General features: G+C 47.5%; 3 protein-coding genes across 3 annotated transcripts in view; all 3 read right to left on the minus strand.

The window, feature by feature from the left end:
• HOXA3 (homeobox A3) lies at nucleotides 1-14788 on the minus strand. The gene is made up of 3 exons (XM_082279224.1): nucleotides 14713-14788; nucleotides 2902-3490; nucleotides 1-1428 (listed from the first exon to the last, which is right to left on the minus strand). Exons 2-3 carry the CDS (start codon nucleotides 3371-3373, stop codon nucleotides 659-661), a joined length of 1242 nt encoding a protein of 413 aa, XP_082135350.1. The 5' UTR covers nucleotides 3374-3490; nucleotides 14713-14788; the 3' UTR covers nucleotides 1-658.
• Nucleotides 14751-22753, minus strand: part of HOXA5 (homeobox A5) — a 21668-nt gene continuing 13665 nt past the window's right edge. Inside the window, exons 4-5 of the transcript XR_014226313.1 lie at nucleotides 18587-18771; nucleotides 14751-14794 (exon numbers count right to left, since the gene is read on the minus strand). The gene's annotated coding sequence lies outside the window, so the exon portion shown is untranslated. The remainder of the gene's footprint in view (nucleotides 14795-18586; nucleotides 18772-22753) is intronic.
• Nucleotides 20242-22654, minus strand: HOXA4 (homeobox A4). The gene is made up of 2 exons (XM_082294554.1): nucleotides 21998-22654; nucleotides 20242-21452 (listed from the first exon to the last, which is right to left on the minus strand). Exons 1-2 carry the CDS (start codon nucleotides 22578-22580, stop codon nucleotides 21124-21126), a joined length of 912 nt encoding a protein of 303 aa, XP_082150680.1. The 5' UTR covers nucleotides 22581-22654; the 3' UTR covers nucleotides 20242-21123.

Genomic DNA, 22753 nt, shown 5'->3' on the forward strand with positions numbered 1-22753 from the left:
CGCGTGCCGATATGCCATCTAATATATGGCCTCCTGAATATTCAGGGTACAGATTTTTTAATATATATATAAATATGAACAAATGGGGATAAATAAAATTTTAAACACTTAGATTATTCAATGTTTGCGAAAAAAAAATATAAATAAATCTGAATGTTCACCAGCATACACACATTGAAAGACTTACACGTATCAATAATTGTCCAGGGAGTCCCTGTCCAAGCGCTTTTGATGTCTTTCTTGCTATTTAAAAGAAGTGCAATAAAAAAAATTGCTTCCCCGTGGGATCAATCATGTACGAACAAATTCACATTTAAGAATTCCTTTTATAGAAAATTTGTTCATATACCCTGTTTTGATAAAAGTGTAGAAGGTAAAGTATAAAGCCTCTGCATACTCCCAAAGTGAGACACAAGGCTACAGTTCAAGAAGATAAATATCCACTAGTGAAACTATAGAGCAATTCAAGCAACAAATATTGCTACGTCACATAAACTAGAAACCGCTTTTACGAAAGGAAACAAAACAAACCAAAACGAACAAAAGAAACGAGAAGGGAAGGGGAGGGCACATGTTGGGGAGAGGAGAGAGAAGGGAAGGGATGAGTACTTTCCAAAACTTGGGGGCTTGGTGTGTTCCTCTTAGTGACTCCTGTCTCTTACAGATGAGTGAGTTTGGGCGCTTCCTGAATTCTTCCCTGAGAAGGATGGTGAGCAGTAAGGTCTGTGTATGTTGGATGTGGATCACAAGGTCCATGGTGGTGATTGTTGGCCATTGGCCCAGCCCCGCTGTAGTCCATGTTGGCAGAGGGAGGATGAGGGAGATGAGTTAGACCAAAGATGGAAGGCCCAGAATTGGTCATGGTCTCCACGTAGTTGCCCCCTACATAGACGGGGCTTCCCTGTATATGTGGATTCCCATAACCGTTGCCTTGAAGAGGATGAGTATCATATTCAGGTGTCACAGCTGCTGTCCCCGTGTATCTCTTTTGAGGAGGTGGGCAGTTATTAAGAGGAGCAGTATACGATGCAGGGATGCCATAGGTGTTTTGATGAGGCTTGTTAAATGGTGGAGGCGACTGGGGCTCGTAGGGGACACTGTTTACTAAAGAATGCATAGAGTTTAGATATCCCCCAGCAGCTGGAGGGACAGGGCTTCTGCTTGGGGACTGTCCTCCTGAAGAGGTCATCATACCCTTGCCCTTCTGATCCTTTTTGTATTTCATTCTGCGGTTTTGAAACCAGATTTTGATCTGTCTTTCTGTGAGATTGAGCAAATTAGCCATTTCTACCCTTCGTGGCCTGCAAAGGTACCTATTGAAGTGGAACTCCTTTTCCAGTTCTACCAGCTGGGCACTTGTGTAAGCTGTACGGGCTCGCTTAGAGGAGGCTTGCCCTGGAGGGCTTTTATCACCAGCACAACTCTCACCTATGTAAATCACACAAAGAACACAATCAGCATGGCGAACCTACACATGGCAACACGAGAAAATGGCCAACAACACCAGCGCCTGGAGAGTTTGGCTCCCAAAGGCAAGATGGAGGCCCATGCGTGCAGCGAGTCCTCCCCCATGGCGCGAGCTCAGTCGCGCCAAACTACAAGACTCAGAAGATTTCCTTCACCTCATTAATGTCACTATATGACTACACGGGCTTCCCTTAAGAATGACAGCATGCAACATGTCTTGAGCTTGGTGTAGAGGAGCAAGGAGGGTTCAGGGAAACACAGTGAGGTTTACAAACTCTGAAGGTGAACTTGTGGCTCTGCTGACATAGTGGGACCAGGGTCTTCAAAAACTAGCTGTTCTCTATTGCTGTAAAGACCTAAAACCCTCTTTTCTGAAAACCCATGTATGTATATGTATACATCAGCTACAAATACCTGAAAGTTAGGTATCCACAATACAAAATTTTAACGAATAAATATAGAATTGTCAGTATAATGGTTTTTATCATATCGAATATATAGCGTAATATAAGCAGATGGTAGTGATTGGGAAGAATAATATATATAAAGAAGAACATACAGTACCTAGGCTTGCATATAAGCATGGAGATACATTTAAATGTTGCTGCTTTTTAATAAAATAAATACATCATATGGAAGGCTGTAAACAGCAGTGTTACCACAGCTTTAAAAAGCAGACTGGCAGAACACTTGCCAAAGTTTTGAACTCTATTTCCAAGGCACATTTAAGCGAAAAAGAAGTCAGAATAAGCCCAACTTCTGGGCATTGGAGCTAGCACTGGTGTTATCAGTTTGGGTTTCCTTGAGTAATAAAAGCATTGATATACACTTCCATCCCTCAAATAATGTTTTATGGCCTGAAGTTTATAGCACTCCAGAATCACTTTTGTTTACCAGGCCTGTAACTTTGCCAATCAGCTTATTAAAATAGGAAGAGGTTCTGACTGCATGCAGGGCATTGATCCTGCCTGCACATGATTATGAGCTATTTTATTCCCGTTACACTTCAGCAGAGATAGGTCACTGTCTTATTAATCTAACAGCACCATGCCAACAAAGTACTCGGGACAAGCCTCTGGCTTGAGGCCTGGGCTGCTCTGCACTGACATGATTTACTGAAGGGGGGATTACCTAGGAAATATGATAGATGCTGGAGGGCACAAGTGGTTCTGCCACTAGGAAGCAAAGTCAATTCAGACCCATTCTGCAAGGCTGGGAAAGTTTTGCATGGGGTGTTTTTTACACTGAGCTCCCCTCAGTGAATAAGCTGAGTGATGGCAAGCCCGTTCCAAAAGTTTCATGGGGTCAACTCAGAGGGTAAAAAAACCCCTATCCTCCCCTCCCTAAAGTGAAGGTGGGTAAGACAGCCCTCCTCCCCACAGGATGCATAGTCAGCCCAGAAATACCCAGGGAGAGGGGGAACACATTTCATACCTGAACTGGAACTGCTGTTTTTCTGCTTTGTGTTTTGCCGAGACTCTTTCATCCATGGGAATATCTGTTTGGACACGGTGGGTGAGTTAAGAGCTGGGCTCTTGGTGGGGTTGGCCGGGGCAGGGTTGCTGCTGGCATTTTGAGATGGTGAGGTGGAGGACGGAGGTGGAGGTTGTGACTGCTGGGCTGGAGGTGGCTGCGGTGGAGCCTGTGGGTCAGCGAGGCTGGGGGGCTGGAGAGTCTGGCTGGGGAGGGTCCTCATGCAACTCTCACTGATGTCATTGGCTTTGTGGTGGGACACAGAGCTGCCGGGGGACTGGAGGGAGCACGCGGGGCGGTGGTACTCAGTTTCCACAAGTGATGAAGATGGAGGATATTGCTGCTGACTCACATTATAAGTGAAACCATTTGCTCCTTGGTAGGGGTAGGCACCATAGATTGCAGAGCTGTCGTAGTAGGTCGCTTTTTGCATTTCGTTGTTTCCCAATATTTATTTCGCAAACTGACAGGGTCTTGACACCCTTGGAGAATAACATTGGCACCCCTCTGTCACGTGGCGCTCTTCCTCCAATGGCCTCTCCGGGCAGACCTGGGGTGTGGGGAGAGCAGAGCAGGGTGAAGAAATGGTACAAATCCATCTTACTTTCAATAGCTAAGTGACATGAAAGCCATAAAAGAAAAAGTGGTCAGCAATATTTAGCAGCATGACTTGGCCTCAGGCGTGGAGCATTTCGATATAAAAGCTGCCTGGACTTACTGGCATCTACAAATATGTGCTTTGCTGCACTGGGATAGGGGCTTTCTAGGTTTGTTTTTTTTATTATTATTTCTTTCTTCTTAAGGAACAGAGCAAGAGGGTTGATCATTTGTCACCAAGAGGCTGTTTTAATACCGGTTTCAGAGATAAGGGTGATCGAGGAATCAGTAATGCAAAGGGGCTGGGCTGTTACTTCAGTCCAACTCTAAGATCAAACCCTCTCCTTTAACCAGCGTTGTTTTATTTTTAGCCTTTCTCTCCTGGTTAAGGTTCTTCATACAACTTCAAAGAAATATATGAGATGGTTCCCGTCTACGTGTGGCAGGGGGCAGGAGCGGGGTAGAAAGGTTTCCTAGGAAGGGATATTTAAACACTCCGAACCCAAGTGATGGATTTTGGCTTGTCTGTGAAACGCTCGATAGGAAAATAAACAAAGCCGGCACCTTCTCCCCTCCGTGCCCGCACACCACCCCGAGCCGCCCAGGTCACGCACCCTGGCAGCAGCGGTTTCTGCCCGGGCGAGCCCCGCCCGCCGCCCGCAGCGGCTACCTCTCGGTCCCGGAACTCGGCTTGGGCCACCCCACGGAGCCCCCGAGCCTGCCTCCCACTCGTGAGTGGGTCTGGAGCCTCAACTGAACCCGGTGCCGCGCAAAGCCCCTTCAGCGGGACCAGCAGGGGCGGTCGTCGGTTTGGTTTTTTCAGCAGTTGTTTTCAAGACACTAACTTTTCGTGGAATCAGCCAGATCCTACCTGTTAAAACATGATGGATTGGGGGAAAAAAACACACCAGAAACCTGAAAAACCAGCGTTCATCTCCATGACCACGGCTTGAACTTTCCTTCCAACTTAGCGATAATAGGTTCTGTCTTGGAAACTGCTATGTAATTTGATGTATGAGGGTCACTTGGCTGGGGAGAGGGTGGACACAAACTCAGAGAATGCTTCTCCTGCCCGGGCGAATCCCTTCCCCCCCCCCCCCTTTTTTTTTTTTTTTTTTTTTTTTTTTTTTTTTTTTTTTTTTTTTGTCACCCATCCTCCTTTCTTTCTGGGATTCCCACTCACCCATTTAAAGTCTACTTCGTCACCTGCCTGAAAATAACCAATTAAAGAATTGCCCGTATTAATGAGAGAGGAGACCTGTGCGTAACCTCCGATCCAGGAGGTGTTTCCACACGCACTCACATTGTTCTCCGAAATTGAAGTGTGTTACTCACCGTCCCCCTACCCCCTCGCTGGCAAATAACCACGTCTTTTCAGATCAGAAGAGCCTCTTTTCTTTTACCACTTTCCTTGTACTTAAGCAGCTGGATATTTCCCCCCCAAAACATCTAACGAGGACAAATGCTTAGGGGCGAAAAGCCTTACACAACACATGCACCAAACGAGCTCATTCTACGCCTTTCAAGTTATACAAGTTCTTAGAAAACAGTATTCCCTTTGTTAGATCGTAACAAAATGAAGGTAACACACCTACAGCAGGGCGGTTACCCTGTTATTGCACTAATCAAGCTCTTGGGATGCTATTAAGCTAATAAGCCGATGGAGATCTGAGGCGCACAAACAATTTCCAGCTCCTCGCCTCTCCTTCCCTGTCCTATCGAGGCCTGGTGTGATTTTTCTCAATTCCTTTGAAAGAGAGACGATAGACACCACTACCAGAGGAGAAGGAGGAAACAATCAGCCAGGGGTGATTTCACAAAGGCGCCCGCCTTTCATGACCGCGACACCAAACATTTCACCTTCCTTCGGCTGCTGCGAAGTTTTGTAGCGCTGGCAGGACGGGCAGCGCGGAGCGAGGATTCGGGGTGGCTGCTCCCGTAGCTGCCGGCCTGCAGACAATAGGCAACTTTACTTGGAAGGCAAAATATTATTGGAGCCTCGGCCGTCTGCCAGCAAGTAAAAAAAAAAATCAGATCCCGTGTTCGGGTTCGCCGAGTTAATCACTTCCTACAAAGTTATAGAGAAGCGAGGGTAACCTGAGGAACGCCCGGTCATTGCAGGAGAAAGTGGGAATAGCGGGATTAAGAGCGATAACGATCACGATAGCGTCCTAACGGGAGAGGGGAGAGGAGGTGGGTTTACCACCCCAGCCGGTGCCTGGGATGGGAAGAGCTCTCCTCTCCCCTTCGAAGACAAAAAGACAGGTCTTACAAACATACATGGGCCCCCAATCTTTCCAATGCCTGTTTTATCGGCTCCATCTCGTTTTGTGCAGTGCACAGCTCTGCACTTTACCAACTTCTCTCCCCCCAACCCAGACAGCCCAGAGACAGCAGATGAAAGTTGCTTGGGGAGGCAAGTCCGCTTGGTTTCCCCCACTCACCACTTCAGCTCTCTCCCACCCTCTGCTTCCCTGTGCTTCCCCCCTTCCCAAGCACACCAGGTATTTGTCCTGTAACTCCCAACCGAGCCCCAAACTCTGACTCTAGGACGAAAAACCAGGCAGCCCCCCTGAAAGATTTCCTGAAAGATAAAGACAAAGTTGAGAGAAGGTGGGGGGTGGGGGGAAGAGTGGAGAGAGAGCTGCCTGAACACGAAGTGTAAGGGTATCAGTCACTGCCTGGAAGGAAGCCCCAGCTTGTGAACTCTTCTTGAACCGACATTTAAGTCTACGGTCATAAATCACTGGGACATAAACTCCGCCATTCACGACTGATAGCAGCGTATTTGTGGCCTGCTTACCTTAACTTCTGACGACTGAGGCGGAAGCCAGCATGCTCGCTCTCTCTCTCTCTCTCTTTTTTTTTTTTTTTTTTTTGCAGGCGACACAACCCAGAGAGCAGGGGCTGTCTGCCCCAGCTCGATCCCTGTGGCCGCGGGGTGGGCACCGGCTCAGCTCATCCGCACCCGGCACCCCCCGGCCGGGAGGGGCGAGTCCTGCTCCGCACAGGATGGGGTCGGTGGCTCCGGACACCCGCCTACCCCGCTCCCCTGACACTTCAGGCTGCGCACCCTACCCCGAGCCGGTCCCCGGCGTACCGGGCTCCCCCTGTGCGGGGCACGGAGAACGGGGTTGTTTCCCAGGGCTGCTCTGGGAAGGGAAGAAGAGAGAGGAAAGGAGGAGGGGGGGGGAGTTGGAGGGGGGGAAAAAGGAAAAAATAAAAAAAAAAGGAAGAAAGAAAGAAAGGCGGCCGCCTGGGGAAGCATGGGGCAGGGTGGGGGCTGGGGAGGGAGCGCAGGAGCACGGCAGTGAAGGAGTGCGGCCCCCCCGCACCCGGGCGTCACCGAAGTCCAGGAAAATTATGCTAATGAAGACAAACGGCGCTCACAAAGGGTCGCTCTCACCAGCCTCCAGGGTGCTGCTGTGGGGGGTTGAGTTTGTCCCTCTTACCGGTGAGCCTGGGGGGCAGCTGCAGAATAGCCCCTCTGCCTCTCCCCACGGCCGGGAGCCCCGCACAGCCCCGGCTGAGTCCCGGGGAGGGGAGCAAAGCCCGGAGAGCCGGGGCTGGGTCCGGAGAGCCAACCGAAGCCCACCAGGATCCCCGCTCTGGGCAATGCTTTCAGAGCCACGCTGGAAATCATTAGAGTTACTAATTATTAACTCATGCATGCGTGAGCGCACACACACACAGATGTACACACAGACACCCCCTGCCCCCCTCAAATATCCCCAGCGCCCGGGACGGGCACAGAGGCGCTCACACACACACATGTGCTGCACAGACGGGTCGGGGTGCCCGCAGCACCCCGTGGGGACGCGTGGGCGGGAGCCCCGCGTGGACGCGGGCCCGGAGCCTCTCAGTTCGCCTTCTCCTTCTTTCCGCGGCACAGCTGGGGAAGGCGCTCGCCTCTTTCCTCAGCGCCACGGGGTTTGGGGGTGGTGGTGTCCCCCCAGTTTCCTGCAACAGAAACACGGCAGCGACCGTGCAAACGAGAACTTAAACAAAGTTGCAGACCCTGCCCGTCTGGGAGACGGTAACGGGGCTGTGGGCTCCGTGCATTAAGCAGAGCCTGCGAATAAAATCTAGGTGTAAATTTGACGTTACTTCGTTAATTAAGGCATTATAAATATAACTAGTCCGTTTAAAACACGAGGGAACCCAGCGTCATCTTTAAATACAAACAAAGCGAGGGGGAAGCGAGAAATAAAAAGCACTATAAGGCTGGGGTGGCCTCTTACGCATACCAATGGTTTTTGTCATTTATGGCTATGCAAGATTTATGACTTCGTGCACCAAAGCTGTAAACAGAGCACTAAAACAGAAAACACTTGCTCCTTATGGCATAAGTGAGAAGGCACCACATGAAAGGGGAAGCGGCCAGCGTAGGAGGAGAGAAGAGGCAAAAATCCTTCGTATGCGTTTTGCTTCAAACAATCCTGTGAATGTTGCTTTGGAAGGAAAAAAAACAAAACAAAACAAAACTCTTTTTAGTCAATAATCAACCCCACACTTTCTTCTGAAACTGCTGATCTGCCATTCGCCCACTTGCCCGGCCAAATACTGAGAGGCAGCGCTGCGCCCCGACGGAGCCCCCCGGACCGGCGAGGAGGATTTGGACAGGGAGAGAAAAGATGGGGACCGCCGAAACCTGCGAACACCGTGGAGCCTGCCGGGTTTGGGGACCCCCGCCGAAAGCTGGACGAGTTTTTCCTAAGAGGGCGTTTCAACTTGGGAACCATCTCCAGCGGGATATTCTGACTAAATGTCTGTATTTAAGAACGGGGAACGGGAAGCGGGGGGAGGTTTTTTAAAAATGAAAGGATATGTAAGGACTTCAATTGTGAGAACCGAAGTGGTTCATAGGAATACTGAAGTGTTTCTTCCATTCATCTTACTGCCTGCAAAGAGTATTTCGCGAGATTTCTCCAATTAGTCCCATTTCCCCACGCCCCCTCTCTCCCCAAAGAGGTAATTTTAAACATGAGAAGATGATTATTTTTTTTTATGTCTCCTATGATGTCGGGATAAGTGTCCCAACGCACAGATCCCCGCTGCTTTTATCTGTCTTTCCCTCCCAGAGGCCGAATATTTTCTTTCTGCTCCATTCCGCGGAGAGAGATAGGGCTTAGCTCGGGGAGGGACGGGCAGTGTTTGGGGCTGATTTCTGAGTCAGAAATGACTGCCTTTTCTCCCCGAAGAGTCCCACTCTGTGGCACTCCCTCCCCTCCCTCCCCCCACCTCCCCCGAATTACTATTTTCCGAATAAAATAATGCCTGTAAAGCGCCTTGTCCTTGGATGCCCCGAAATGGAAGCAGGCAGCACCATAATTCAAGGCTGGTTCTGGGGGATCTCTTAGGGATGAAATAGCAAGGCAGGGAGTTGAGGGAGAAGTGGGACAATTCTGGAAGTGGTCCCTGTCCAAGTCGTTAGAATGTAAGAAGGGGATATCAACTGAATTAGAGAAGGACTGGACAATCGAAGCAAGCCGTGGTCAATCTAAATTTTTGTTTATATTTTCTAACACTAGAGAGGCGATGCACTCTTTGCTATTTGCTCAACAGACTGAAGTTATTTACATAACTCGCCGAAATCCCCCTCTCCTCCAGAACTCTTCTTGCTTCTTTTTACTCTAGAGCAGGACTGTATTATTTATGAGCATTTTAACTGGGTCAATATGCATCCAAACTGGGTCATAAATCAGAGGAAAGGCTGCCAAGTAATTTAGCTGCAATTAAAGCTTGGATTTTATTTTTGAGGCACGTTTTGGCCCATTTCAAAATACGGCAATGCCAGTCTTGCCTTTTAGACATACAGATGGGAGCGAAAGAGCTCTCCTTCCCTTGCTGAAGAGAGAAACACCATGTTTCAGCATGGCGAGAAGGGGAAATAAAATTTATTTGGGTCAGTTCTGCTTTGAGAGCGGCTTTAAAGAGCAGGAAAATGTGAGACCATCCCAAACATAACCCCGAAGGTCTCTGCAGAATGGCCGCGAATATCTCCAAGTGGAAATAACAATTTTTTTGGTGCTCTCACCGGAGTTTTTATCATCCGTCACTTTTCCTCTTCTTTCCCTCTCTTTCTGACCCCTTAGAAGACGAGCAATTACAAACAGCGTGTAACTGGACAGAAAATGGTTCAACAGGAATAGGCAAAAGGCATGGAGCGACCTGGAGGAAAGCGAGTCCCTGTGCTCCAACCTTTCCCAATGCCGGGGCACACCAGGGAAATAGGGTTTCATATAGCATTTTGCTCTCTTTGGATAGCGAGGTAATCTTTCATTTTTGTCATTTAAAGTACGTCCTTCATACATATCTATGCATTCATATTGATAAGTATATGCAAATACTTACATATTTATATATATGGATATATATATATATTTATGTAAGCGACGGCATGGATATGGATTTAGGACAAGTATATGCTCTCCTAGAAGATACTTTCCACTCCTCTCCTTTTTATTCTCTCTATCCAGATCCCCATTCAGAGAGACAGAATAAACCCCCACATTTTCAAGACTGATTTATTGTTAGAAGCCGTGGCTGGCTCTTGGTTCAGCTCCTTCCACCACGGAGAAATAAAAAGGAGCGCCTTGGCTCATTTGGGAAGGGGAAGCTTTGCCATAGAGCTGAGCACTCATGCAGCGCTCCTCGCACAATAAACAAAGTACCACTAAAGCATCATAAATAAAATGGCAGCACGATCGCACAGTCATCGATTTACGGAGCGGCAGCGGCCGAACAAACACCCATGAAACAACAGCCATCGCCGCACACTCGAGCACGACCCCGACCGAGGAGCACCACACACCCCCCACATCGTTTTCTCCGACTTGCTCTAATACATAAATAAATAAACACACAAACACACAGAGAAAACAATAGAATAAAATTAAGGGGGGAAATATTCAAACACGACAATAAGAGAGGCTTCCTATCTCTAGCCGGTCATAAATAATGGTAAGATGGCAATCGAGGGGCTGTAGCAGAGGCAGCTGGCCATCAACAGCAGTGTGGGATCTCTATGGAGAAAAATAAATAAAGAAGCAAACTCTCCCTGCTCAGCTCGCTGCGAGGGTAGAGTTGAATATTTACCACAGCAAATTGAAACAAAGGGGGAAGCAGCCTGGCTCCGGGTGCACACACACCCGCACGCACACACACGCACTCACTCCAGCCTCTGCTACTGACCTTTGCCTCGAACAGCAATAACTCACCACATAAATGAACAATCAACGGAAATACCTTAAAATAAAATCCATCCTTTCTAACGAAGCATTTCGTCCTCTCGACTCGACAATAACCTTTCCATAAGGAACGAAAGCTGTCAGCGAAATAGCCAGCTCTTGTGGGGACGGTGATGGGGGCAGGAGAAAAAAAAAAAAATAATAGAAAGCAGTGCTTGCTCTGAACAGAAACTGGAAAAGCGTAATCGCAGACGGAGCCAGACCGGGTCTCCACTCCAAATGCCACAATAATGCGCTGTATTATGTGCTCACGTGGTCATACGTCAACTTAAATCCTTTTATTTGAAATAGGGAATCATTGAAGGAACAGGGTTTCTTAGCGCGAGCCTTCGCTTTTTAAAGCCTTAACCCAATATGTTAAAGAAGAGTTTTAAGGGAGGGGAAAAAAAATCTAAGAGATGCAGATGACTATGGGGCGAGATTGGTCTGATTCTCTTTCCTCCCACACCAATATTTCTTTACACAAAGCCCATTGGAAGGTAAGAGGAATTCTTATAACGCTGCACTTTGATACTTAGCCTAATTAACCGGCATTTGCTCCCCGGGCCCGCCACTCCGCTCCACGTCGCATGTCCTCTGCAAGACCCGAAGAAAGCCCAAATCTTAATGCTATTATTTCCAGCCCCCTTCTAAACGGGACGATTATCAGCCTTCCCCCCACCCCCAGCTGCCTCTACTCTGCCATTGTACAGGGCTTGCTCAACTCCCACACGCTACATCAGGGCTCCTGTAGAAACTAAAAAGACCTATAATTACCTGACAAAGGCAAAAAAGAGTCTCTTCTAAGAGGCTAGTTGATTTTTGTCCTCGTAACACACTATGAAGAATACACCTTCCTTCACTGGCGTGCCTCTGAATTTTTGCAAAATCTTTTGGGACCTTGCTGTTAAACCTGTGCTTACGCATTTCCTATACAGCTAGTTTGAGTGATGCACAAAATTATAGGTTTCTAACGTTGGGGGGAAAAAAAAAGAATTGGGGAGGGGGAGCTCTTTGCCTAAGGGGAAAAAATTAAGAAAAAAAAAGGAAAAAGCAAAGTTGTATGTGGCCCCTGAGCCAGGCAGCTTTGCCTGTGTGTGAACCCATCACATCTTCCCTGTAAGATTGTTTAACTTGTGCTATTGACACAATAAGCTAAACAAACAAAAGAAACCCTTCACTCACACAACTTTTCTGGAAGGAGTCAAAGTAAATCAGATAGTTCACGCTTTTAGCGTGCTCCTGGTTCAGTTCTGCGAGTCCAGCATTGTGCATCATCATCTACACACCCTTGCCTAAATCTTTCCACCATCTCCCATGAGCTCAAAGAAGCTAACTACATATCCCCTCTTACTGTTTCACCTGCACTTCATTGAACAGAATGGAAGGAGTTTTCTTTTTAAAGGTGACTTTTAGTGTTATGGCCAAGTCTTGTTACACTCTCGCCTGGATTGTAGAAGCGGGCCACTGGAAAGTAAACCCATTAGTAACAGTGTAGAGTAGTGGCATTGCAGCAAAGTCAGCATGACGTTACAGCAGGAGAAAACTTTGCAATTTTTCATATGGAAGTGACTAAGCTAGGACCAGGGTATACATATATTATCCCTCACTAGGAACTGGAATAAAAACTACAGACTTTTTTAAAAAGAGAGGGCATTAGGCACACTCGGCATGCCCGAATCTATAACTATCAGCATGCTTGGTAACTCCACAGCTCTCATACTTATTGTAAGCCAAGGCTGATACTTGCTTGAGATGGATTCGCAGTTCTTTTAAATTTGGTGTGTTTACATCCCATAGAAGAAACACATAGAGAAGTTCTTCTGCAACAATGAAACTGAAATTAATGGGGAATGGAGCAGATGTTGAAAAAAGCAAAGCAAGTCTTTCTTGGGGCTGTTGTAAAAAGTTATCGACTGCTTTGCGTCAAAAGTAGAAAGATGGCTTTAGAAGTTACAGTCTTGAGCAAATAGAAACTACAAAAGCAATAAATCACAATCATAAGTCATCTGAAATGCCTTAACGCTAGCTGTGGCTATTGGCTTCAAACCCTGTTTCTGTGAACATCTTTATTAGTATTAATGGTCAAGTTAATCCTAAAACTACTGTTTAACAATTAACTTGGTGTTTATAGTGGGGAAACTAATTAATTCTTAAGAAAAGTAACTTCTTGACGTGTGAATACCTTTCACAGAGTGTGCTTTGGGAAGGCAGAAGGGGGAGTCTGCCTAACTTTGTGCTGTCCTGAATTGCAGCTGAAAATTATTCCCTTCCGCCGAATTTGGAGAAAGTTTTCCTTGCTCTAGTAGCGTGATCACGAGTTTTCAGATACAAATTCAAATGATCTTGCAAGTCGCAGGAGCTAAACTTTCCTCACCACCCCATTTATTGCTTTGCTCCTGCTCCTGGACACTCAACGTTGTATTTTATTACCTTGATGATTTGGAGACCCGAAAGACTGTTTCTAGTAGAAAAATGTGGAGTTTATCAGTAGGTCTGCTACTGATTTTTCTGTGCTTTATACGCATGGCTTCGAGTTGAGTTTAAATTCCAGCCTCAGTAACAACAAACAGATCTGAGTTCATAACGTGCCTTCATTAACGGAGACCCTTTGTGCCCGTTCTGGTATTAATAGCCACTCTTAGCATTAATGCTATTTAAAGTTATCTCCAGTATAATTAGATTTAGAATTTTTACTGTGCTTCAAGTTTACTTTTATGCCAGTTGGTAGGAGGTGTGCCTATCACTCCCGTGTGGAGATGAAATGGGAATCATCCGTACGATTTAAGTACTTATTTCCTCTCTACCTCGAAAGATTTGCAATCTGCTGGGACGCAGAGCTGTTTACCTACATCCGTGCGTCTGATAAAGTTGGTCTTTGATCATTTCCAAGTAGATAAAAAGAGCAGCGTTATCGACTGTGCCCTTGTGTGAGAAGTTCTGCTCAGAGTCAGCTGAGTCTGCCGGTGTTGGGTCCGTTAAGGAATCCCAAATATCTCTGCCCGCAATGTTGTGGGTACATGCCACCGGAGGAAGGTTCCTTCGCACCGTGTTTTCGCTTTCAATTTCCGAACACAAGCGTGAATAGACATTTGCAGCGCCTTTTTGTAGTTAAGATTTAAGCAGCTCATTAAGCCAACACAAAGAGCCCTTGTAGTCCTGTAATTTATGGCCGCTTTTAAAAGGTAGTAAAATACACTAATTGTACATCAACATCCAAAAAGAAGCAGGTAAATCTAGCAGGAATTTGAGCTAATTCTATGTAATCCTCCCCTCTCGACGGCCGGCATAAAAACATTGTCACTATGGAAAGCATTTCTTTTCTCCTGCCAAAGGACCAAGCGCATCAAGGACTTCAGCAACTCCGAACCACCAGACACCGACCTCCACTGAGTGCAAAGCAGGCCAGGACGGACAAATACCCGAAATTTATTCGCGAGCCATTCTGTTGTATGCACGCAGACAAAAATCAGGTTTTCTAACATCCCCACACGCACTTCTCGTTTGCAGGACTGGCTGCGGAACTCCTCGAGGAGGAGGCGAACAGACAAGCCGCGATAAGCAGCCATTCAACACCGAATTGGCTCCAACCCTCTCTCCCTCGCCTGGTGCCTTTGATTTCGGAAGGAGCTAAGAACGGACAAAGAAATTTTCTAACTCTTTCGCTCTTCAGATGACTTTGCATCCTTCCTGTCCCCAATGCCTTTATAAGGATGGCGATCACTCAGGTCCCGTACACTTCTTTGTCTGCCCAGACACGCGCATTCACCACCCATGGAAGATGAATAGAGCCAATCCAGAAAAAAAATTCCAGCTAGGTTAAATATTTATCGCAACAACAACAAAATCTCATTCCAGCAGTCTTGTTCTTCATGCAGGTACCAGGCAAATCGCATTCTTACAGCTGCCACGGGCACAAAAGCAGCGGCCGCTGCCCGGCTCTTACCTCCTCCAGCTGCGCAGGGTTGGGCTGAGGCGCTCCCAGCTTCTTCCACCGCCCTGGCCGAGCGGCTTCGTTTCGGGGCTCCCTGCAAACAAGCAACAAACAGTGCCTTACCGGGGAGTGCAGGGGGAGGTATTTTGCTCCTTCATTGGCAATACATGGTTTGCCGGGTGCGCTGGGAGAGCCCGGAGAGGGGCGGGAGGGGACGGAGAGGACTCGGGCTCCCGCGAGGAACGTGGATTCCCACCCGGGTGAAGAGCACGGGGAGCTGAGAAATAAAAGCGTGCCGTTGTTTTGGTTGGGGTTTTTTCCTTATTTTTTTTTTCCCCCGTAGACAGCTATGCCTTCTGTCTCCAAGTGTTTGGAAATATTGTCATTCCTAACTCTTGTTACATGAACGTCTGCTTTATTTTCCTCTGGGAAACCTTTGTTTAGGATCATTTAATCAAGAACAGACATTAAACACAAGTCGTGGTGTTCATCTCTGCTGAATTAAACTCGGAAAGGGTTCCAGTTTAAATGCGGGGCGTATTGTGGTTGGGCTTTTATTCAAACGGTTAGCCGGGGCCCAATCCTGCCACCGCAAGCTCAGTAAGAGACTAACAATTGACCTCAGCGAAGCGGGATCGGGCCCAAATGCTTGGGGAAAAAAAAAAAATCAACGAAAAAAAACCAACATCACTGAAAGCCATTGACAGAGGGGAAAAAATCGGGCTGCTTCTTTTCCCCTAAAATAAACACTATTGCACAGTCCAAAAAGACAATAGTCAGATTATTTGCATGCCACTTACTGAATCACTTTTACATATGAATTTGTCACACATAGTAATCTACCCCTGTATTCAGTCTTGCTAATAAAACCCATCTAATGCATCTTACAATCGTCAGTAAATGTAAATGCTAATAATTAAATAACACCGTTCTTGCTGAAGGGTGTTATCTGAGCCCTGGAAATATTAAGTCTGTCTTGGGAGAACTTTTCCAGCAGATACTTTGCTTTGGTAATTTAGTAGTTCCATAATTACACTAATAATTTTAAATTTGGTGTTGAACTCCAGTCCACATAAAATCATGCAATAATAGCCTACTAAACTGTTTATTGCTGTCTCATAAATTTCCGAGTGCTGACTGTTAAAATCTACTGGCAAACACAAAAGAAAATGTAAAGTTCGAACTGCAATCACGGAGCCCGGCGCTGCTTCCTGTAGTTATCCTAAGCTCTACCTTTCCTTCCACTCGGCTTCAGTGCAGGGGGAACCCCCTGGCATTTTAGGCTCAAAGTCATACCTTAGCTGTTTTGATCCGTAATCAATAATCATGTTACAAACAGCAATAATCATCGATCAAGCGTGCCGTGACTGGGTTGTCCCACTCGTGTTAAATATGGAGCGTGTACCTGAAAATGGTGCCAGCGACTTTCTGTTATTTATTTTGGAGCTATTAGGTCACGCTACCATATTTTACACTGCCACGGTCCTTTAAAGTATGCTGTTTCTTGAAAGAGTTGCTAAGTAGCAATAAAGCACTTTACGAAAAGTATGACTTTTTAAAAATTTGTTGTTATCCCAAACTCTAATATTCATTGCAGCACTGTAAGTTCGTACATAAATCGTTCAGACTAATGAGTCGTAGAGAAATTCGCCCATGACTTTTCCTTTGCAATGCTCACTGCCTTTCCATTGCTTTTTTGGCCCTGTATTAAGAGACGGTGATTTATTATCGCCAAGAAAATTGAACAAAGCAGGTCCTCCTGCACTGTGGCACCCAGCCTTCCACAGTGTGAATTAGAACATTATCAAGTGTGTTTGCCTCCGTAACACTTAATCACTAAAAGCCGTAATGTGACCACAAGGCAGCTAAAACAAAGATTTAACATTTCTAAATATTAAACTTGTTAAGCAAATGCTCAGCAGACAAAGCAAGCACAAACAATTAAAGTCATCAAGCTAGAAATACACACTACCTACTTACCAACACAGACCCTATTGCTTGCTTAAGAAGTTTAGAATCTTTCAAGATAAATCAGGTGGGGTTTTTTTAAAAAGGGAAAAAAAAAAAGAAGAAAGAAAGAAAGAAAGAAAGAAAGAAAGAAAGAAAGAAAGAAAGAAAGAAAGAAAGAAAGAAAGAAAGAAAGAAAGAAAGAAAGAAAGAAAGAAAGAAAGAAAGAAAGAAAGAAAGAAAGAAAGAAAGAAAGAAGAAAAACAAACTCCAGTAATAAGGAGTTGAGTTTCACTTCTGAGAGAATCACTCCTAGTGAGGACTGACGGCCACAAATCCATTCCTGACTATCTGCATTAATTATTTAATGAGTCACGTGACCCTAAAGATTAAAATTTCAATATCTCCCCCAGAACAGACGCAACACCTTTATCTGAGAGGGCAGGGATGCTCGTACTTGGGTCCCCTAATCTCTACTGCCTTTGACAGCTCCTCAGTTTCCAGGGAGAGCTCTGGGGCGTTATTAACAAGGGTTTGTCCCGTTCTGCACAGCGAGCTGGGTCAGCTTTACACCCTCCCTCCCCCGCCAGATGAATCAGTAGAACCCAGATCGTCATTGTCTGCAGCGGGGAGGGGGCTCTGTGCTCTGCTGGCAGGGGGACGGGAGAGCATCAGGGCGGCATTCCACGGGCCGTCTTCCTCGGGTGAGTGCTGCCTGTCCGCGGGCCCGGGCGGAGCCAGGAGGGCTGCCCGGGGCCGGAGGGAGGCGGCCGCGGAGCTTCCCCTGCCCACGCGGGGAGCCCCTACCCCACCGGGACCCGCGTGGGCAGGGCTTGGGCGCCCGCGCAGCACCCCGCTGGAGGGGACAGCCCTGGAGCGACACCCCGGAGTCCCACCCCGCCGCGGCCCGGCCAGGCCATGAGGCTGCGGACATGGCAAGAGCCTCCGCCTCCTCGGGGACGTGACGTGCGGGTCCCGCGGCCGCGCCGCCCGGCCGGCTCGGGCGGAGGTGCGGGAACGGCGGGCGAGCCCGGGCTGCCCGAATACCGCCCCGACGCGAGACGGGGGGGGCCGGGGAGAGCTGGAGTTTCACGGCAAGCCTGTCAGGATCTCCGCCTGTGTGAGGGCTCCCCCCACCCCTTCTCGTTTACAAACACGGGGCAAGAAGACCTGGGACTGCAAGCACCCTGGGGGGGGAAAAAAAAAAGAAAGAAAGAAAAAAGAAAAATAATAAAAAAAATTTGAAAAACCAACCAAGCAAGCAAACAAAAAAATCCTAGCATTGCGTAATCCCCCAATGCAGGATGGCCCTGGTTATTAAATACCACAAGGCGCTTGTCACAGTTCAGCTCCTCATGTAATGAAACACCAGGTATAGCAAGAGCTTGCAGGAGAAACGAGGAGGGGGATCTTGGAAGAGGAGCATTTTTCTTGGTGGGTGGGGGGGAGCTGGGTGCCGGGGTTAACCGAGTGGCGTTCCCTGCGGACAGCAAATTGACTCCGAGGTGATTTGCTCTTTCTTTGAAATATTGACACACTTCCACTTCCAGCGTTTTGGGCTGCACTCTCCTTTGTGGCCAGAGCAGATAAATTCGTGTGTGAGAGACACCGGGAGATCGAGAGAGAGGGAGGGGGGAAGAGACATTTAGGTCCAAGTGCCGGATTAAAAAGAATACTGTCTTTAAAGGTCAAGGGTTTGAAGGGTCAGTCTGCTCCTCTAAAAAAAACAATTAATGGGATAGAAAATTTGTCCTCTCGGTGAACTCCTGGTTGCCTTAGCAAAGGGAGCACAATGCGAGAATTTAAACAGGACGATGTAATTTTTGAAGTTATTGTAAAGAGGAGAGGTATGGGATGGGGAGCAGAGGGCTCCCAGCCCGGGAGCAGCATTCTGCTCCCAGCACAGGCAGAGGGGGGAAAAGACGGAAGGAGAATTTACCTTAAACGATGATAATCTGCCATGGGGTATTTTGCAGTCCGCAGTTCAATCTCCAGCAAGAGAGTGTACATTTTTTTAGCAGACAGCCAAGATGCTGTGTCTTTACACATGACCACTTTTTTTTTCCCCCAGGAAAATCCTTTGCGTCTTCACAGACTTTTCCAAGAGAATGCCTTTCAGAACCGCTGTTGAATTACAAAGAAGTATTTATTGTAGGAGGTGATTAATGATTCTCGCTAAAATTGCTATTTGCAGCGTGATTTCATTTCTCTTTACAATGGGAGCAAACCAGGTTGATACACATAGGCTGCACACTAAAGAAATCCTGCACTGCCAGTTAATACATTTCAGCTGGAATTTTGCTCAGCTGTGCTAATTTTGGCTCTAAATATGTTAAGGGATTCTCAACAATAAACCAAATGAAAAGTTACACATTTTTGGATAATAGTTACCTCACATACAGCTATATATTTTTCCATTTATAAGGCGACAACTGGGTACTCGGGATTTAGTAAACAGCAATATGTGAGCAGAAATGTGCTTTTCAGGCCTGCTCCTTGGTCAGATATGGGGACAGCAGTGTTCGCTGAGGGTATTTACAGCCGCCACCTCCCTGATGCTGAACGTGTTCTGCCAGTGGCACGTTACATTTTTCTCTGGGATGGTCCATATTCCATGGCTAGGCAACGATGCTGGTACCACCTTTGGAGCCTGGTGCTGCCTCAGCCAGGGGTGATGATGCCCCTGGTCCTGGCGGCCTCACGTGAGGACAAGCACTGATTCCAAGAATCCATCTTGTATGTATTTGGGTAAGTAAATAAATATTGGCCTTCAGGCCTTCCCTGGAAGGTTTACTAGCACTTGAGCTCCTTTCCAAGACTTTTCCTACTCAGCTCAGTGCTATACCGTGTCGTGAAAGCCCCAAGCAGGGCTCTCTGTTAGCAGCCCTGCTTTGCCTGAACTCCTTAGCTGCCTGGAAGCAGCAAGATGCACAGGCTGAGCTGGAACCAGTTGAATCCCATTTTGCCACAGTAGTTGTGACAATCTTGGTCGAATAAGCTTCATGAATTGTATACAAATTCATGTGTCTACCGAGGCTTTCCGAACACATTTCGAAATAATCTCAAAACAAAACAAAAGAAACAGAAACAGAAAAGGCAGCTTAAAAAGAAAGTTTAGATTACTGTTCTTGTATTCCCCTTAAATAGGGCTAGCCAGCTAAGAAATCATAATCGGGTGAAAATGAACGAATAAATCACGACTGGCTAAAGATTTAAAGTGTTATCACGGCATGGGAGCTTATTGGCTCCCAGAAGATGCACAGTTTCTCTTGTCAGGCAGCTGAAAACAGTTGCACGGCCATCAGTGGTGTCAGACTCATTCTAAATCGGCTAAAGAGAGCACCACTCACCTATACAATGAAGCAAGACCCTTCCTCGTCCTGCGACACAATTTTTCCCAGTCAGGCATGTAGGAGTCAGGACGTTTTTCATCACATTTAAAATAACCATTACCTTATTGACAAGATGAATCCAAGCTAAAATAATACATTAAACCGTTGTTTTCCATTCCTGATGCCAACACCAGCCAAGCACAAGGTGGATGAAAGAGCACGTAGTGGACTTGTGTTTCAAGCATTTAATTCTTTTGTACAGAATAATCTTTATTACTAGCATTTGGCACTGTTATACATTACACCAAAAATCCACAAATTGTACATGTACCCAAACTATTTAGACGGTGCCAAATATGAAGACAGCAACAGCCTTTATAGCAATATTTCTTTAAATAAATGCAATAGGGAATGTGGAGAAAAACTAATAGATCACAGCTACTGAGGGGGCTACACTTAAAACCAGTTAAGTTACCTTTGATACATAAAACATTTTCCTTTAGACAACGTAAGGGGACTTTTTCATAAGTCTTTAACCTCTTGTGGACGTGTTCGTTCTCTCCCATGTTGGTCTGTGTGTATACGTGCCTGTGCACCATCACACACACAAGCATGCACAGAGGAATCCATGAACACACCACAAAACAGCGCTATTCAAGTCAATGCCTTACACAAGCGTCTCACGAGCTCTTTGCTTTAAATGTTGGGTTTTTTTATTTTTAAAATGTTCCCTAAAACAAAAAAAGAAATATAAAAAAAAAGAAAAAAGAAAAAAGAAAAAGAGTCCGTCTTAGGTACAGAGAATTTGTCCATGACAGCATCCAGCCCTCTCTTACACGGAGGGCAAGAGAGCGTTTCCATAAATAGAAAAAAATGATGGGCATGGAACCATTATCTATATACAATGTAGACAATCGTCCGGGTTTTGGTTTAAACATGTGCCCGTTCTTGGACACGTCTCATCTTCTTTTTCTGCTCCTGTTTTGTTTTACACAGTTTGGTCCAAAAGGCCAGCCTCCACCTCGAGGCAGCTTGAAAACCCCAATAGATAGGTAAATATATATATTTTAAAAAAACCCCAAAAAACAAACAAACAAAAAAACCAACCAAAAACCAACAAAAAGACTCAAACCAAAAACCGTATTTATAGCGCGGCTGCGTTGGGTGTAGCCCCATCGAGCGGATGGGGGTGGCCCTGTGTCTGTGCTTTGGACTGCTGGCTCAGTGTGGACTGGTTTGAGGAGCGCATCTTTGTGTTAGGCAGTTTATGGTCTTTCTTCCACTTCATGCGCCTGTTCTGGAACCAGATTTTGACCTGGCGCTCGGAGAGGCAGAGGGTGTGCGCGATCTCGATGCGTCGCCTTCTGGTCAGGTAGCGGTTGAAGTGAAACTCCTTCTCCAGCTCCAGGACCTGCTGTCTGGTGTAGGCAGTGCGAGACCTCTTGGGCTCCCCTCCGTTGTAATTGGGATTGACTGAAACGTGCACACACAGGCACACAGATACACACGCGGAGGGGAAAGAAGGAGAAGGGAAGGGATGGAACATAATCATTATATAATAACTTGACACCGGGTTCACATAAGATACATAAACGGCAAGAAAAATTGTTTCACAGCCTATCGACAGTGGGGACAATCGAGGCGCAATAAAAAATGGTGATGGGCATTTGGGTTAGAAGAAAAGCTTCAAAGACACATGGCCCAGAGCCACTGCAGGGCAATTAAATTTATGGGGGCTATAATTACTGCCCTAACAGTTTGGCGTCTCGTAAATCTTTTGATAAAGGACCCCGGATACAAAAGGTTTCTCACTTTTTTCTTTTTTTTTTCTCTTTTTTTTCTCTCTCTCTTTTTTTTTTTTTTTTTCCCCTTTCTTTTTTCCTATTAGGAAAAGCGGAGGGAGAAGGAGGGGAAAAAAAAGCCACACACGCAACGACCCATCCCGGCCCCGGGAGCACCCTCCCCCCTTCCCTCCTCTGCAGGCGCATCCCCACCTCCCCCTGGCAAGGGCAACTCACCCGTGCTCACATGGATCTTCTTCATCCAGGGGTAGACCACCGGCTCCTTCCCCTTCAACCCGGGCAGACTCTTGTCGGGCAGCAGAGGACAGGCGGGCCCGGTGCCGGCCCCGGCGGCGGGGGCTGCTTCGCAGCGGCGCTGCAGGGCATGGCCTGGGAGCAGGGGCTGGGGCGGGCCGGGGTGGCCCTTGGCGGGCGGCGGCGGCGAGGCGCCCGGGGGCGGCTGCTCGGGGCCCGGGGCGGCGCTGCCGGCGCTGCTGTAGCTGTAGGGCGCCTGGGGGTAGGAGGGTGCCTGCGCGGGGTAGAGCGCCTCGGGAGGCGGCCCCGGCGGCCCCGGCGGCGCCGCGGGAGCCTGGTAGCCCGGTTCCCGGCGCTGCCGCGGGAAGTACTCGGGCAGCGCCGGGCCCGGGTGCGCGGCGTGCAGGTGCGGCGGCGGCGGCGGCGGCGGACCGTGCGGGTGCGAGTGGTGAGGGTGGTAGCTGGCGGAGCTGCCGGCGCTGCCGCTGTGCTGCGTGTATTCCTCGCAGGGAGGGAATTTGGGCTCGATGTAGTTGGAGTTTATCAAAAACGAACTCATGGTCATTAATTTGTGAAGTGCAAAAATACTAATTTTTCTCGCGTTGTCGTTTTTCTGGGCTCGGCGAGGCCCCTCCCCTTCCCCCCCCCTTCCCTCCCTTCCCTCCCTCTCCCCCTCCCGCTGCTGTCAAGTGCTGCCGCTGCCAAAGTTTGGGCCTCCAGCCCTTCCCCCCCCCCTTC

The sequence above is a fragment of the Coloeus monedula genome (assembly GCF_965178545.1).
Source record: "Coloeus monedula genome assembly, chromosome: 1".
Lineage (NCBI taxonomy): Eukaryota > Metazoa > Chordata > Aves > Passeriformes > Corvidae > Coloeus > Coloeus monedula.

Coding starts and splice junctions, on each gene's coding strand:
- HOXA3 (XM_082279224.1), bottom strand. CDS start 3,373: ATGCAAAAAGCGACCTACTACGACAGCTCTGCAATCTATGGTGCCTAC. Junction 1,429..2,901: donor AAACAGCAGTTCCAGTTCAG/GTATGAAATGTG, acceptor TGATTTACATAG/GTGAGAGTTGTGCTGGTGAT.
- HOXA4 (XM_082294554.1), bottom strand. CDS start 22,580: ATGACCATGAGTTCGTTTTTGATAAACTCCAACTACATCGAGCCCAAA. Junction 21,453..21,997: donor GAAGATCCATGTGAGCACGG/GTGAGTTGCCCT, acceptor TGCACGTTTCAG/TCAATCCCAATTACAACGGA.